The sequence below is a fragment of the Pholis gunnellus genome, assembly GCF_910591455.1.
Source record: "Pholis gunnellus genome assembly, chromosome: 16".
Lineage (NCBI taxonomy): Eukaryota > Metazoa > Chordata > Actinopteri > Perciformes > Pholidae > Pholis > Pholis gunnellus.
In genome coordinates, this window is record NC_136543.1 from 16,139,459 (window position 1) to 16,156,907 (window position 17,449).

The 17,449-nt window shown below is 39.6% G+C and overlaps 1 protein-coding gene across 1 annotated transcript; it reads right to left on the minus strand.

Annotated features, from left to right (window-relative positions):
- Positions 1 to 8,594: 8,594 nt before the first annotated feature.
- Positions 8,595 to 11,128, minus strand: ftr55 (finTRIM family, member 55; the record flags this gene model as incomplete). Its single annotated transcript, XM_079176519.1, is given in 2 exon segments — positions 8,595 to 10,231; positions 10,233 to 11,128. Coding segments are annotated over 2 exon segments (1,365 nt in total). The 3' UTR covers positions 8,595 to 9,762.
- Between the last annotated feature and the right edge of the window lie 6,321 nt (positions 11,129 to 17,449).

The window sequence follows — 17,449 nt, forward strand, 5'->3', positions numbered from 1 at the left end:
TTCTATAAAGTATTTGGGATTGAGTCAAATAAACAGTGTGTGTTCATGGTAATGAAGGAACATGTGGCTCGTTGATGTGTTTTTGATAGATTTTGGACAACAATGGAGCTCTATGGCTCAGAGGGACATGAGGTTATGATTAACTCACAATACTTGATAGCTATTCCTTCATTTGTTAGTTTTGGTGTTTTCATTGGATTTGTTGACAATAATAAAAATATAGAATATCTCCAGTTTAATTCTTTAATTTTGTTCTGGTATTGCGATTTCTGCTGTTTTTCTCAAAGACGGCGTCTGATCAAACAGCAACTAAGCAAATAAAATATTGATTGTAATACTGCTGGGTGTTCTTTGATCAGTTCATCAGCATGTATGGGAGTTACAGTAAAATAGTTTCTTCTCTCTTGACACTTTTTCTGATTCATTCTATAACGGAATATTCTACAAAGTTTACGCCGTCCCTGATGCAAGAGAGTGATGAATATGTATGAAGGTCATATATCTGAGCTGCGGTCTGACACATTGAATCTCTGTCGGCACAGCCATCATCCTTCATAAAGCTTACATTCACTCTTTTGAAGAGTTATTTAAAGCAGGTTAGCCGCGCTGGTTGCATCATCCAATTTAATTTACATTCGGGGCTATATAAAAAAGTCCAAAGATCATTTACCAGAGCTATTAGATTTCCTGCCTGAAAATGAAGTTCAATTTTTGACCCCCGGCGCTCGGGGTGGCAGAATCCCTTCCGTGCTAAAACCCAACGCGTCAGTTAACAAGGGAGACATCCATCAAACGCAGCCCTCCCGAGCTGCAGCTCCAGCACTGCCAAATGTTAATGAACCCCTGCAATTATTAACATGAAGACAGATGCAGTATGAGTCTATAATCATACGATGTTAATGAAGATCACGGTCAAACAAACCCTATATAGAATGTATGCAGTGTGTATTGCGCTGGTAATGCCCGGAGTTATGAAATTAATTTATGAAAATGCCCCAGAAAAAAAAAGTGGGAAATTGATATATTTGCTACGGCTGTCAGGGAATGTGAGGTTGTATTGTTATCGTCTCTGCTTCATATCCGGCATGTGTGTGCGTGCATGAGCAACATTTTTCCTTTTCTTCTTTTTTGTGTGTAATCTTTAGTTTATAATAGCAACTAAGAGCTTGATCTGAGGCTCTGTGGGAGTTTAGGCTCGTCAAAGGAGGTATACAATTGTTAAAAGTTGTGATGCAATAACGAGCAATGTCACTTGATGCCATTCCATGAAAATGAAGGATGGGATGATATAGGATTTTATCACCGATCGTGATAAAAAAACAAAAACATATTACATTAAGTTGATCGTTTGAATATGTTCACATGAGTGACTTGAAAAGGCTGTCTAGCCCACTAGAGAGCAGAACATAAAGCCTGATTTAAAAATAGAAGAATTAGGAACAGACTCACACAACAATGTTGCTTTCTTGAATTTGTTTATCATTTATTCATGCAGGGGGACCTTATGATTCATGATTAGAATATTTAAGCGAGCTTGTTGTTCACTAAAAATGATGGTGACTAGAAATGCGTGTGTCCCATCTGCAATGCAATAAACAATATTTGTTTCTTAACAAAATGTAAGGTAAAGTAATTTCGGCATTGTTTTAGCACCATTTGAGCATATTTTGATTATCAGGATAATGTTGTGATTCAAATTAATTTTGGCCAGGATAACGCATTTTAATAATGTCCCTTGCCTAATTGAATAATCCTGTAAAAGCAAGTGGATTTGCAGTGAATGTCAAAAAATGACTTTGTTTTGACATTTTGATAGCTCCGTTCCATTCACCAATGGTTTCGCCATGTGAATCTGCTTTAATAAAGACATGCAATTGTTTTTACAATTTCAAGGGACATTCTTTTTATAAAAATGTGATGACAAAAGGAAGACTTCAGACAACCATAAATGCATAGTGCTGAAATTTGTCAAAAAAGAAATCACTTTTCTGATAATTGTACATTAAAATGCTTGAAAAGTAGCTCTAAGATGACAGGTTTCTCTGTATCTGCTATGCCACCCTTAAAATAACAGCAGTGTGCAAACACTGGCTATCTCCGCACTGCCTCCTCAGCTGTCATCCAGGACAACATCAATAAATAGTAATTGTTTATTGTCGCTCCCGTTTACTCAGCCGTCCCATCAGGCTAGCTGTAAAGGCTACTCTGGATTTAAATATCCTTCAAGGAGCGGCACGTTTACTGGAAGTCTGTGGATCCACTGACAGACTTTCTGATGCGCCATCATGGTTGAGAACAGGCCTGTCATTAAAGCGAGAGGTAGGTTTTTGGGGGGTACGTCTGGATGTTTATGTAAGAATAACAGCTCTGCTTCATCCGGGTGTGACAAACGACCAAGTTTAATCATTGGCGTTTTTCAGGGTTTGTAATACAATATGTCCATTTAGTGCATATAGCATAGTATGGCATGACGTACAGAGTTGTTTATTGAACTGAAAAAAAGATATCTATCTGTTAATGTCATAGTAGTTTATGATTCTGTGTCAGATGATCAAAAATGCTGGTGTGATCTTTCAAAATCGGTTTGTGTGGCCGCAGTGGTATATTGGTAACACTACACATGACAATGTGTGATTTAAAAAACTGAAAAGCTTAAAAAATGTATACATTTTTGATAAAAAGGAGGTCATAGCAGTGCTAGGGTGAGGCTACCAAGAATGACAAAAGCCATACCACATGCGACCACCAAGAAATTACCACACATTTGACATATAAAATCCAGTCTCATGTGATCCAATTCACAATATCTACTTAAAGGGTAAGGATATGTGTTTTATTAACAACTTGTTTCTAATAAAAAAGTGTATAGGTTTAGGTAACAGTTATTCTTTTGCTTCAGTATGCTTGAAGCATGTTTAAAAGGCAATGATTCATCATCCATCCAACAAGCGCAAGCAGTGGTGTGCGCCTCACATTCTGCAACCATCAAAAAGTCAGTCTGTCTGAATCATTTCTGTGCATTTACGTCTAAAAAAAGCAACACTTTAACGGCAACAACATAGCTGGCCATTTCATCACCATTTTGTAGCTTTCTTGCTGGTGTGATTATAGCACTAGCCAGCCGTCAGCAACAGGAAGGACCTAAACGGGCACTCTTGAAAAAGAATCCTGCATACTTTATAAGAGGTCGTGTTTATTTTCCCTGTCGATGGATCAGTGACCACCTATATACTAATGAGCCTGTTTAACCTTCCCCCAGACAGCGTGGCCTGAAGCATTGAGACCTACTAATTACTCTAATGATCCCAGCAGTCTCGCTGACCTCTTTACCTGGTCTCTCTTGTCATAGTTAAAGTTTTTATAGTTGTGTGGCGGTAGTTGGTCTCGTCTTTTATGGTGTAAATAGGCTTTAATGGTGACAGTCTCTCTAAAAAAAAAATAAAGCTCCTGTGAGGCTCCTCAGCATCTCTTCGACAGACAGCAGAAAGCCACTCTGCTGGATTAAAGGAGAGTTTGTCGCTTTCCAACTGATTACAGCACCTCCAAACCTCAAATCAGTGTCTTTAACCTACCCTTCACACACCTGAGACCTACTCCTATCTCTGACTAAATGCCATCTTAACACATGATATAAGAGGATAAAAAATAGTCTGAGACAGCCCTGGACGACAATTCGAGTTTTATTGTGAAATGATTGTGGTGACATAAGGCGATGCTTCTCAAACTTTGTGGCTTGTGAAGTCTTTAATTGAAGCAATGCTTTCTTGCAGTCCCCCATCGAGGCGTGCATAATGGGGAAGTTCAGTCAACGGAGGATTTCCCTTTATAGATTGTTTAATTTAGTTAATTATCAGGGGAAGGCCTTGAGGCAAAGAAACTATTACGTTTATCACACAATGATGATCAAACATTTCTACTGAAGATGTGTGTCTTTTCCTATGCCATGGATGATCTTGCAGCTCATCATAAAACCAGCTTCCAGTTAGCTGCGTGGACCTGGTGGCTAGCTTGATAACCCTACAGCACAACTAACAGCTATTTCAGTGTAACAGGTCTATCTTCATGGTCATGTCACATTTATGATTTAACAAGTAACAACTGCACACTGACTGCAAGGCAACATGAAGCTCCTTTTTTGCATTAATGGATAGTTATTATTATCTTCTTCCAAAACTCCTGTATGGTTGGGCGTTCCCAAATCAATGAAACTGCGGCCCTCATGTATGGGTGTGTTAGGGTTAATATGATGTGGTATAACTGGTGTAATGTATAGTCTTATTATCCATTTGTACTGAAGCAACTTCAACTGAGTGTTTGTAGTTTGGACTTGAGATTGTCTGAACACAAAGCCAGCCTTTTATCCTCTAAAGATGATTTTGCTGCAGCTATAATAATTTCAAAACAATATGGAGATTTGACCTGCTTGTTGTATCTGATGCATTAATGACTTGTATTTCTTTACATGTATGTAGTATTAATTGTGTGCAAACGGAATGTCTGCTTTGGAGTTAATGTGCACCGCAGTCGTTACTCTTTTCATCTATGCTTTCTTGAACTTCATATGATGTGTATAAAAATGTAATTCTTCTATCTATGAAAGAATATTCACAGAGCATCGCTCATTATGATGTGGTTAGTGGAAGATCACCCTGTTGTCCATGGGAGATGTGATGAGAGTGTATGCAGGATTTATCGATGCCACTCACGCTGCACACATTAAAAATAGTGCCTATAGTCAGAGCATTATATTCAGTCCAGAGCAGTTTTTTAAAATCATATCTGCAAGGCATATCACAGAAAATGATGGCTGCGTGCAAGCAATCAGTGCCACTTAATTTGTTAACCCAACGGACAAGATTATTTTGTGCGTTTTTCATATGCACTGCTATAACCGATTTGCACAAATCACGAATTGATTGGGAAAAAAACAAAACATGCGCTGGATAAATGGGTAAAAAAAGTTGTAGACTAATAGTGTGCAGAAAATGAGATTTTAAATTGCCTGCATGCGTGCTCCATAGATTCATGTGAGAGAAGTACTTCAAGTACCACTAAGTGATTTAAAGTTGATTGGAACTGTCCCTGCTGTGATAAATGATGCTGGTAATGAATTGATCTTAGTCCTGGGATCAAAATGCATGCAATGCTGGGTGCAGACAAAAGTTGGGCGCCCTAATATAATCCCCTACAGACTGTGCATCCATCTTATAAAGTGTAATGTGATTGGTTGCCATGTGCAGTGTTGTCCCATCAATCATGATTGGGTCAGGTGTTTGAGGCTGCAGAGTGTGAACCTGAGATGGTCTCCCGGGGTGTTAATGTGAAATGGGCGACGCTCTGGTGGAATTCGGGCATACCAGGCACAGCAAGAACCCCCTTTACCCATTTGAGCGACTATCATTGCATGTGCACCATGGACAGTCTTGATGTGACCTCACAGCCTGAGCTAACAACTGTGTTTGTTTGTGATGTACCTTTTCCCCTTTCTTAAATCTGCTCCCGGCCATTTTTTTTGTAGCAGAGTCCAGAATTGGAATAAATGGATTCACCATTCGTCTCATGCTGACGTTTAAGAGTTCTTAACGTACTTCAGCCGTGACAAATGTTGAGATTGTTGCTCCGTGACCGGAGTTTGTCACATCAACATGCCCCTCTTCATATTTGTGTTCCCACAGTGATTCATTCTGTTGTGGTCCGATTTGATCCTCGGCAACCTCTCCAGTGACTTCATATTCAACCTATCACCTTACATCAGTCAGCCAGTGGAGCATGAGGAACGCAGGTTCGGAGGCCTCCAACTTTAAATTGAAGCTCTGAAACTGAAGCTGACAACTTTGCCGAGGCATCACTCATCCATATGTGTCATCATTAGAAAGAGTTCAACACACACTGAAGCAAACCATTCATACATAGACATGATGATGTGTGCTGTCATCATGACTCTTTACAGTAGCGCATCTGAAAAGTGAACGCGCAAACATTTCTGTTTCGAGTGAGTAGTCCAACTCTCACTTTAAGGAGATAAATTTAAGAACAATGTTGGAGCAGATGGTGCAGATGCTGGTGTGCAAATAACTGGAGATTATTTTCATATTGCAGCATTAAACATTATCATTTCATTATGAATTCAAGAAATGCATAAAAGAGGAACCCCGCAAAGGCTATTACAATCACTGTTGGTGTTCGTTGTAGATTAACTCACAAGTTTTAAGATTTTTCAATATTGGTGCCCTACAGCGGTCGGATCAAATAAGATACTGTAGCAGACAGCAAGACACGCAGCCAGTCCCACCATGGACCAGAGCCAGGGACACTGAGAACAATGGGCATAAAAAAAACAATTTTTTTTACCAGGATTGTCTCATTATTCTAGAAACTAAAAAACGTTCCCAATTAGCTGCACTAGTCAATACCTCTTTATTAAAAATGGATCAAATAACTGTGTGTAATGATACAAAATTTCACTTGAAGTGACAAACACAGAGATTCTTGTCAGCAATGTCTTTTATCTAATCGTTTTTAACTTTGATGTTTTGATTCCATCACACTGCTCTTCATTAACCCAATTTCTAGCCACATAAAGCAGCTATTTTTGATTAAAATGCTGATAAACTCATTTTCTGCCCAGCATCAAACAGTAGACAAATAAAGTTAGCTGCTGGCGTTTAGCAGCTAAAGCACCAGCTATTTTTCACAGGAGTTTGTGGAGGCCATTAAAAAAAAGAACTAAAGAGAGTGAATATTGGACTTACATCAAGTGAATGCTGATGTTGCTCTGTGTCTGCTGGATGTGTAATTTTCGCAGCTGCTTGCTAACTTTCTCTCCACAACAATTTCATACGGTAACAATATGTCAGATGTGTTGGTCAAGTCAACGTAGAAGTGCCAAAAACCGCAGTTCCTCAAGTGGCCATTTGAGGCTGCATGGCTGCAATAGCGAGTCAATCCCCATAGACTCCCATGTTAAAGTGCCGTACTTTAGAGCAGAAATAAAAAACCTTTTACAGCCTGATGCAAAAAACGACTTTGATCTATAATGTCCCCATTCATCAACTGGTGTGTGAATTTTTATGTAACCAGCTTATATAATATGAAGGTTTAAGGTGAGAGCGTGAGTGATGGATGGTGCCATTTCAGGTCCATCGCCACTAGCTGTCTCCTCAGCCGCCTCATCGCCACTAACAATCCGCCACTTTGTCCATTTTTAGAGATAAGCTGTGTTGTCACTGCCAAGATGGTTATTGCAGGGGCCGCCCACCATGAGCTTCACAACAGCTCAGAAACCTATGGGTGACGTTACGGAAACTATGTCCGTAACAGCAAGTGCGTTTGTATAAAGCAGGCTATAATCACAACTTGATACACAACCACTGGGGGCAGCAACTATGCCTTAAACTAGCTACTAGCTACTCTATCAGAAATGCCACAGAAAAAGAGCAACAACTGTATCAGTTCACAGCGCAGGTATACACAAATTGTGACGACAGGATTAATCTTAACCCATTCATGTGATGAAGAAGACGGTCAATGGCAAAATAAATATACTCAATAGCTGTTGCTGAACACAGGCCAGCCATAAATAGTATCAAAAATGGGTATGATATGTGAAAGTGTTTAGAATAAACAAAAAATATGTTACATATATCATACGACACACTTTATAAGTTCTGATTTAAAACTAATAAATGTACAGTTTAACTAAGAAGCGGTGCGATCTAGCACATTTTACACGGGCTGAAAAAAAATATCTTAAGCTCAAGAGGATGATGATGAATACTGAGTTCACCTTTTCATCTATCACATCATGACTGCTTGCACGCTCAGAAACATTTTCCTGAGCTCCCCTTCACATCTTTCTCATTACCTGCTGGAGTGCAAGTCAAACAGTGAAAACCTTTGCACCTTGCAAATACTTATTTGAATGCAAACCTGAATGCTAAAAGTGTACTCCACCGCTCTGTGCCTGAAATAATTACCCCATACCAGATCACTTTTTCTCTGTGGATGATTTCCTCATTTTAGCTATTCCTTTTAAGTCACATGCTCAGTTATAAAGGCAACGATGCACAGAAATAATGATATAGCGTTCCATTTTCCCATAAAGCTGGGTATTTTTTGGCACCTAAGCCACACTTTCTGGAAACTTGTCTTTCTAAGCATATTGCTTGATAGCTGAAGAGCTACCATCAACTTTTAATTAAAAAGACAAGATAGACTATGATGTATATTTTAGACCTAATTAGCATGCCGACTCAGGGGAGTGAAGTGATTAGATGAGTAAAGACTCCCCATGGATGCTGCAGACGAGCAAACATACAAATGCACACACACGCACATTGCATTCCGAGGGCATTTGCAGTAGGACTAGGCCTAGCAGCACTTAAAGTAATATTTCACTTTGCTGTGACATTTTCATTTTTCCAGCAAGTGTTGCTAGCTTTCTCTTCACCTTCAGCTTTTCAGGCTTTTTCACATCTTTCTCTATCAATAATTGGAGTCAGGCATGATTATCCATTGAAAGATTTAGAGAGAAAAACATACACACTGTCTATAACAAAAGTTACATAGTGACATTTAATGTGAAACGTTACAATTTAAGTTAGAGTGGTAGCTTTCAGTAAGGTGGTCACAAAAGAGGTACGTTAACCATTTTCCAGGCAGAGAACATTGCATATAATAGTGACTTCAAGTGTTGGAATCGCTGTAATGGAGTTTGCAGTTATAATGCTGTACCCATGGCTGAAATGAGAAGTCTGAGGTCATGTGCGAAGTCAAGAAAAAAAGTGCAATCGCAAACAACATTAGTAGACCAGGAACACTGCTGTCAATAACCAGCTGAACAAAGAAAAGTCAGTCAGAGAACTTTCATCATCAGACATTCAGCAAACACATTCGCTATCTTCACCTTGATGTGTTTCTGTCTTACTGTGCCGTACACTCCGGTATATTATTCCAGTTGGTGAGCTTACATCACCGCTTTGCATCTTTTTTTTTTTTCCCAGAACAGAACAGTGCTTGGACTGTCTGTAGCCGAGGATTATCTCTCAGCTCGTCTCTTGCAGGAGGAGGAGAGCCTGTGATGTTGTCTGCTTACATTACCTATCAGGTTTCTGAGCACCTAATGTCTTAAAAAGAAGTTCAACAGCATCGCTTTTCTGATTCTGGAAGTCAGACACTGGCTCCATTTTAACACCTGGTGAACTGAGCTCACTGGTCTATCTTTTGTAAAAGAGAATAATTTCCTTATTGATTATGATTATAATAATTAGTTATATAATACACCATAGTACCTCTTCTGTATAACGATTATGAAAACAACAAGAACAACATTTAATCTGTTATAGAATATTAACGTAATTTCACTTAAATAAATCTTTACAAAGAGTGCTGAGAACAAAATATCTTTGATAAAGGAAGCTCTGGTGATTTCTCTTTAAGAGCCATGAAGAGAAACAACAACTAACAAATATTCAACAAACATTTAAGCCTCAGAGCAGTTTACATTTTCATGAAGAGAAATATCAGTTCAGGTCCACAAAGATCATCATGAGCAGTGATAGCCTCCATGGCTCAACAGACACAGAAAGGAGCTTCACTTCAAGAAACTCAAACATTTACAGAACAACGATGAGAAGAAGTCAAAGTACCGCCCATGATGTTTGATCGACAGGTGAAGAAGCTCTCAGCGACAATGATGGACACAAGATGAGTTTAAAAATGTAAACACAGGAATGTATTTGCTGTTCCTTAAATCACTTCTGCCTATTTGAGTTTATAGAACTCAGCAGTGTCTGCATAACAATAAAAGCAAAGTCCGGCGTAGAGAGGCTGAGTGAATGTGGTCTGGACTCTGTGGAGGAGAGTCATGGTTTCAGAGACGCTGTAGAAAGCCAGAATACCTGCTCTGTGATCCAGGTACACTCCTACTCTGGAGGACTGAGGACCAGAGACGGGAGTTTGGATATCGTTGTACCAAAATGTAAAACTGTTTTTGTCACAACGTAACGCCCAAGAGTTGTCATTCAATCCAAATCTACATTTATTAGAGCTCCCTGTTTGGCTGATGTTCTTGTATGCGACTGCTACATAAACTCGTCGTCCGCTCCACTCCACCTCCCAGTAACAACGTCCAGTCAGACTCTCTCTGCTCAGGACCTGACAATATCTAGTGAATCTGTCCGGGTGACTAGAATGAGACCGTTGTTTACTCATAACTGTTGCTTTTCTGTTCCCCTAGTGTGATTTCACTTGAATTTCTTAAGAATCCAGCTCTGGTCTTGGCCTCTGCTTGTGAATGTGACAGTAAAACGTCCACTTCAGTCACTGCCAGTGAGACGCGTGTCCACTTCTCTCTCAGAACGTCCTGTAGTTTATCTCTGACTTCTGACACAGCCGCCGTCACGTCCTCAAAGTAGCTCAGAGGACGGATATCGATGCCGGACGAGTCTGTAGGTTCTCTGAGTGGTGACAGTGAGGGGTAGTTGTGTAGAAACTGGTTGTGATCCTCTGTGTGCGAGAGCAGCTTCAGCTCAGCGTCTTTCCCCTTCAGCTCAGAGATCTCCTGCTCCAGCTTCTCCCGAAGCTCTTTGACTCGACTCACTTCACTTCTCTGCTGGGTTCTGACCTGCTGCTTCACATCGGAGCCTCTTTTCTCCACAAGACGGATCAGCTCAGTGAAGATCCTCTCGCTGTCCTTCACCGCTTCATCGGCAGAGCGATTGAGTACCTCCACCTCCTGTTGAAGCAGCTTCATTTCTTTCTCTATGTCCTGGATTCTCTGCTGGATGCTTAGTCGACTCACCTCCAGCTCTCTCTGCCTCTCAGTCCTTTCTGCTGCAGCTGAGACTGTGTCGTGGCCTTTGAGTTCAGCTTGTAGTCCAGTCTTCTTCAGCTCCTCCACTAAAACTGCTAACATGGTGTTTTTCAGCAGGACAGGCCTCGGGGCGAAGGTCTGCCTGCACTGAGGGCAGCTGTGGAGACTCTTCACATCCTCTTCATCCCAGTGGCTTTTAATACAGTTCATGCAGTAGCTGTGTCCACAGGGTGTAGTCACCGGATCCTTCAGTAGATCCAGACAGATGGAACAAGAGAAGGTTTCCCGATCCAGCTGAACTCCTTTCTGCGCCATTTCATCTCTCAATAACAACAACTGTCTGAGTTTCACTTTACTAGAAGCGACTCTGCTTTGACTTCAGAGCTGAACAACATGCGTTTGTTCAGTGAATGGGGCCTTTCAGCTCTATCGCTTGTCGGTTACTCCCATCTGTAAAACTGTAGATCTGAAGGGGAAGGAACAAGGAAATATGTGGACAGAGTGGAGCCGGATGTGTTTGAGAGCAGGAAGAAGAAGGAGGGGTTATCAAGCTGTGGTTCATTCCAGGAAGAGGAGCAGCGCTGTGAATGTGAACTTCATTTACAAACGGAGCCTCGGATAAAACCTGCTCCACTTCTGAAAACATTTCATTTCTTCAGGTGTTAAAATATTTCTTGTCTTCTTAGAGGAAGAAGTATAGACAAACATGAAGACATCAAAAGTCTATACAAATCAATTGTACTGAAAGTTGTAAACAACACACATTGTTCAATAAAAAATACTGAATATAAATACATGGACTGGATGAGGTGGCGCAGGATGTATATATCCTCTGCTGGGCCTTTTTCCATGTGGTTTCCATGTTGGAAGTCAACTTGAGGTCCTCGGAGATGGTGGATCCTAGAAACATAAAGGCTTCCAGAGCAAACACATGGTTATTCAAAATGGTGTTGGGGAGTATTTAAGTACGTCATGTACGTTATCTAGCGACATACTATATACTTATTTTACAATATGTGAAAACAAATTACAGTACAGTATGTAAAAAAAATCAAGACTATATTATGGCATAAAAAGCTATTATATAGTATGTTGAAAACAAGCCATAAGAAATCATATCTGGTTCACATCAGGTTATAAATTCATAATATGCCATAAAAAAAATCACAAAAGTATGTCGCAAAATGCCAAATGAAAATTGGTTTTGCTTCGCTATCGTAAAAATGAACAAAGAGTTAACAATCGTTCAAAGGTGAAGATCTGAGATTGCTAGGATTTTGATTGCCTCTCAACGGCTCTCAACATGTCCAACATCACTAACATTGGAAACTATGGCGAGCTGTCAGTGTTTACCTGAGGGGGAATCAGAGGCTGGACGCTACGCTGTTGGACAGTACAGCATCATTAGCTGTAACAGCCTTATGGAAGCAGTGCAGAGCAGCCGACGTGAGCTAGCCAGTGGGGCGAGCTCACATGCACTAAAGCTTTGTTGATACTTCCACTTGGCACCATAGCGTGAGCCTCGGCCAGACGGAGCTCGAACTACAAACGTGAACAGAGGCGTTGATGCTCAATACATTGTTCGTTTCATTATTCTCTGAAATGCCAGATGGAGTACAAACAAAATGTAAGAAGCAAGAAGACAACAAGCGTTAACCAGCAAAACGCCACAAACCAACCTCCACAATGCAGAGGAGGAATTCTGATAACTGTAAACTCATATATGATATCCATGGGCTACTTTATTTCCTTTACACAAGCTCTGTAAAGAAAGAAGTCAAGATAACTAGAACTCCACTATATCTTTACATAGCAAATAGTTGTTTGCTGCTATATTAATATTGAGATTTTTTTATGTGTGTGTAACTGTGACTTGTGAACAGAATCTATAAATGGTTTAATACAATTTAAGAGACTATTCAATATTCTAAAGGGAGAACATTACTTTAAAATGCTCATGTTTTGGCTTTGTAGCTTACTAGCACAGGGTAGCAGCTAATGACTGCTTCACTCAGTCGATGCTGTTTGTAGCTTTCAGAAGGTTTTTCATTATCAGTTAATATTACCATCAGCATCTGAATGCATAGACCACTTTGTCTAAACTAAATTCCATTCAATTCAATTCAATACTACTTTTTTTTGTCAGCAAAGGCAACTTGATATGGTCATAAGTAAAAACAAACAGGAAACAGACTTATGCACAGACAGACAATTACAAGCAAAAGACCGGTTTAGGACTACGTGGACCTAATAGTGCAGTTGCATTTAAAATGTAATGGAAGTCAATAAAAAAATGCACCAGATAGAGATAGAAATAATAGTCCACATAGCAGATAAACAGGTAATTATTTAATGTGCCAAGCTCTTGTTAGAGCCCAGAATCGTCCCTTGTTCACGTGGCGAATGGCTACCAGAATTAATTTTGGTAGAGGACCTGGGGAGGCATAGGGAGAGGGGACATCTTGGACTGGGGATAGAGGACAGGATGCCAGAAAACAGACAAATGTTTCCATCACACAAGGGGGACATTTATTTTATTTATTTAGTTTGAAAAATATTTTATTTACTACCAGAGAAGACTAAAAAAACCAGCATAGATTCACTGCTAAAAAGCTAGAGCCAGTGAGTTTTAGCATTTTTTCAATGAATTGATTGTTAAAATACTTTCAGCCATTTGACTTATACATTAATAGACTGATCTTTTTATCCTCTAATAACAAATTTTCTTTACAACCAATGGTGATAAGAAAACTGCATGAATACAAAATCATTTTTAAAATATTATTTTAAATTCTGACAAAATATTTTAAATGATGTAATAACATTATATGTAAAAACATGTGGTTTTCTGTATTTATTGTTTTATTTCTGTATATAGTATATGTATTTCTTAATAACTTTTTTACCATTATAGTCAATTAACGTAAATGCACCTACACTACTGCATCTATTTATTGTGTAGTGTTATTTATCATGTGTTCCCTTTATTCATTTACTGAGAATAAATGGTGAGGATGAACAGTAAAGGGATGACATTTTTTTTCCACAGCGTATAAAAGAACACAGCCTTCCTGTTTGGCTTTGAACAAATGTTTGTACATTTGCGTGGCTTTTGGACAAAAATGAACATACTGTCACACCAACCTCCAGCAACATGACTGGAAATGGGCCCATGCAAATGAAGGCTATCTGAGACAAAGTGTGATAAATGTGCTGTCAATAGAGATAGTGCGGTGCCACATCACAGTCCCCATCACAGCCCAACAGAGCCAAAAGAAATCTCAACGGCCCTCACAGGCAGCATCAAACATCATCTGAGGAGTGCATGAAATGCTGCCTCTCTGCAGCTTTGTGATAAACTGCATCATTTCTAGTATTTGCCTGTTGGGTTTTGACTAGATTTTTCTCAAAGATTTGGCCTTACACCTTTGTGGTCACGTTGATGTAACATCAACAAGAAGAGAGCAACTTGTTAAAATGCTTCTGTAGCTCTGCTCTAAACTCCCTTTTCTAAAGAATAAAGCACAAAGGCAGATGGCAGACTCCTAAATTATCAGTGAGATAGTCTGTTTTCTGTTATGAATAGGCTGTGATGGCTGACAATAACATACCCACAGCTCAAACGCTGCAATTTTTCATGCCAAATCAATCCCACTTAAGCACGCATAATGGCCCTTTTGCAGCCTCAGTCTGTGGAGGTCTAAAGAAATCGAGGAGGCACTACACATGCCCATTTTAAGTTATTGGTTGCTATTCTCTTCTGTGCTATTCTCATCGTGCCAGTTATAGGCTCTGTCAAACCGTCTGACGACAGTCAGAACACTGGATAAAAGTTGAACCTGGAAGTCAGGCTGTAAACTGTGGCAGATTGTTCAGAGATCACAAAAACCTAAAAGGTGAAGGGTCACATGGCTGGTTATGCGATAGCATGTTTACTGTAATATTACCGTTATTGGCAGTCTGAGCTTACAATGTTATTTTGCAGAATACAATGCTTGAGGGTTTGACAAAAGCCAGGTTTCTATTGAAATTTCGCTATCACTGAAGATGTCTCTTGCAAAGGAAATGGTGGTTTTTAACAGAATACATCTGTGGGATGCAACCTGCTGAATAACAGGTAAAATACATTCCTATTGAGCAGCTTTTTTTGGCTGCTAAACGTGCACAAATAAGACAAAAAGAAACCATTATAATTGTCAATGGACTCGAAAATGGTGTAATTCACAAGTATATCACGTCTTGGTGCTCCTGTGCTATTTGTTAGTATTTAAATGAGGTAATATGCATACATTAATAAGCACAAAATTGTCCCCTTTTATAAGCCTCATTGCAAAAATGGTATAAAGGACAGTGGTGATTGTAGCTTGGCAAAGGCATCGTCATGCTCCACTCAAACTCATTCATTTTTGGAAGCAGTGACAGGATGCGATGACGGATGTCATAAATGCTAATGAGTAAAGCTCCTCTACATGTCAGTTTTTAAATAGATGGGAAAAAAGATTTAAAAAATGAATGAAAAATAAGGTTATTATACAAACAAATAAAAAATATATATATCTTATCTCTCCCTCTGCAAAAACAGATTAATTGCACTCAACTACACAACTTTATGGGCTTGTTTGTGATGTTGTATCATAAGCGCAATATCTTATCTCGAACCGGGAGCAGATAGCAAATGATGCGCAATTCAAGGTGCTATCAGTGACTGCAATCCATTCTTTGTAAATTCACTGCAGAGCGTGCAGGAGCTTAAAAATGGCGGCCAGCATGTGATGAAACAACATTCATTAAAGGGAAATATCTAGTGGGAATTAGTGATAACATTAGCAAACTAAACTGAGTAGCTAACTTAACTCCTCAGGTAATGGGACTATGTTCTGCCAAATGTAGAATACTGTAAAACCATCATGGTACACAACTGATGCTAAGTGGACTTGCTGACAAAGGGTAACAAATATTGTGTCATGTGAAATGCACTCGCAGAAGCCTGAAGCACAGAAGCTTTTCCACAAAAAGTTCGAAACAGCTTGTATGCTCGTCTGAAAAAATGCCAAAATATGCACAAAAATTGCAATATCATTATAGTTTATTTTTCCTTACACAACAATGGGGGATTGCATGACTGCTTGTAGGAGAGAGACATTGTTCATGGTGATGAACCCAGAGACTTATCACCTCAATATGAAGCTCCACTCAGCTCTAAGAAGCTTTACTGCAACTTTCAGTTCATTGTTTTGGTTTTCTGGCTCATTGCTATTTTGGTTCACTCTCACAGCCCTCCAGATTTCCAGCAGCAGCTGGCAGCAAAAAGGTCCAAAGTAAAAAAAAAAAAAAGCAAATAGACAAAGCAAAGTTAGCTACTAGTTGGTGAACATAGAGAAGCAGTTAAAGCACCCAAACTCACAGGAGTCAGTACATTTCTAACAATCTCTTGGTGTCCAGAAACAGATTTCAAATGAATGCTAATGCAGCTCAATATCTGCCAGATAGAACTGTTTGCTAACAAGGTCGCTATTTCAACTTAAAAGTGACATAAAGAGATATCAGTGTTACTTTACCCCCAAAATGGGCGGAGACATTTTACTTTTTTCTTTTGTTTACAGGTTTAATTAAGTTTCAATTCAGCACATCTTGCGAGGGGGGAGACATGACTGTGCTCAATGGCAGAAATTTATTTGAGTTAAATTGGCCGAACGGTCGCCGAGTAGTGAGTATGAGACTGGTGCTTTTACATGAAGGGACATTCTTGTTAATCCATATCGGTTTTGTAGGCTATTTCAACCCAAAAGTCACTGCCTGAGAAAGCAGAACACTATTTCGAGTCTGACCCAGTAAAGTAAGTTATTTCCCCATCACTTCTTTTATTATTTTTCTTTCTTACTGTGGTTGCTGAACATTGTCTGCATCCTAAATTCCTCCGGTCAGCAGGGGAAATTGGCACTTGTGGCACTTCTTGACTCGTGAAGGGAATTATATGTAAATCACTTAACACATTAGCTCCCTTCTCACCTTCACAATGCAGAGTACATTTCTGCTGTCCAACGCAGTGGGCAAAAGGTTTGTCACACTGAAGATCGTAGCACAGTAGCAGTTTTTTTGAAGCAAGAGGCTGCCTTTCTGAGAGAAATGCTTATTGGTGTGAACAATATAGGCTCAGTGATGTGACTGCGCATCTGTGAAGGCGAGGGGATCAATTGAAAGAAAGACCTCAGTGTGTCAGGCAACCCGCCCGCACAAACTGTTTATGCTAATCTTTTCCCTGCCACCCGAGAGATGTAAGTCATTACATTAGATTGTTGAGTGGATCCTGCGGTGATAGAGAAGCTCTGGTTAACGATCCGAAGAGAGGGGAGGATAACAGTTATGACAGGACAGAAGGGACGTGACCATGACTTTATAGCCGTAGAGATGTTTCATTAAAGATACATAATTGTTCCTTTTAGATTTTGCTGTCAGAACCGTAAGCATAAAAAGCCCCTATTGTTTTTCAACAAGTGTCTTTTCTCATGATTAGTATCCAATAGTTGTCTGTCCAATTTGTCCATTGTGCCATCATGAAGAATTAAACTGGAGCAATTTAAACAACCTCTATTAGAAGAGGTCAATCCTGTTAAATGATTGCCTTCCAAATGACTC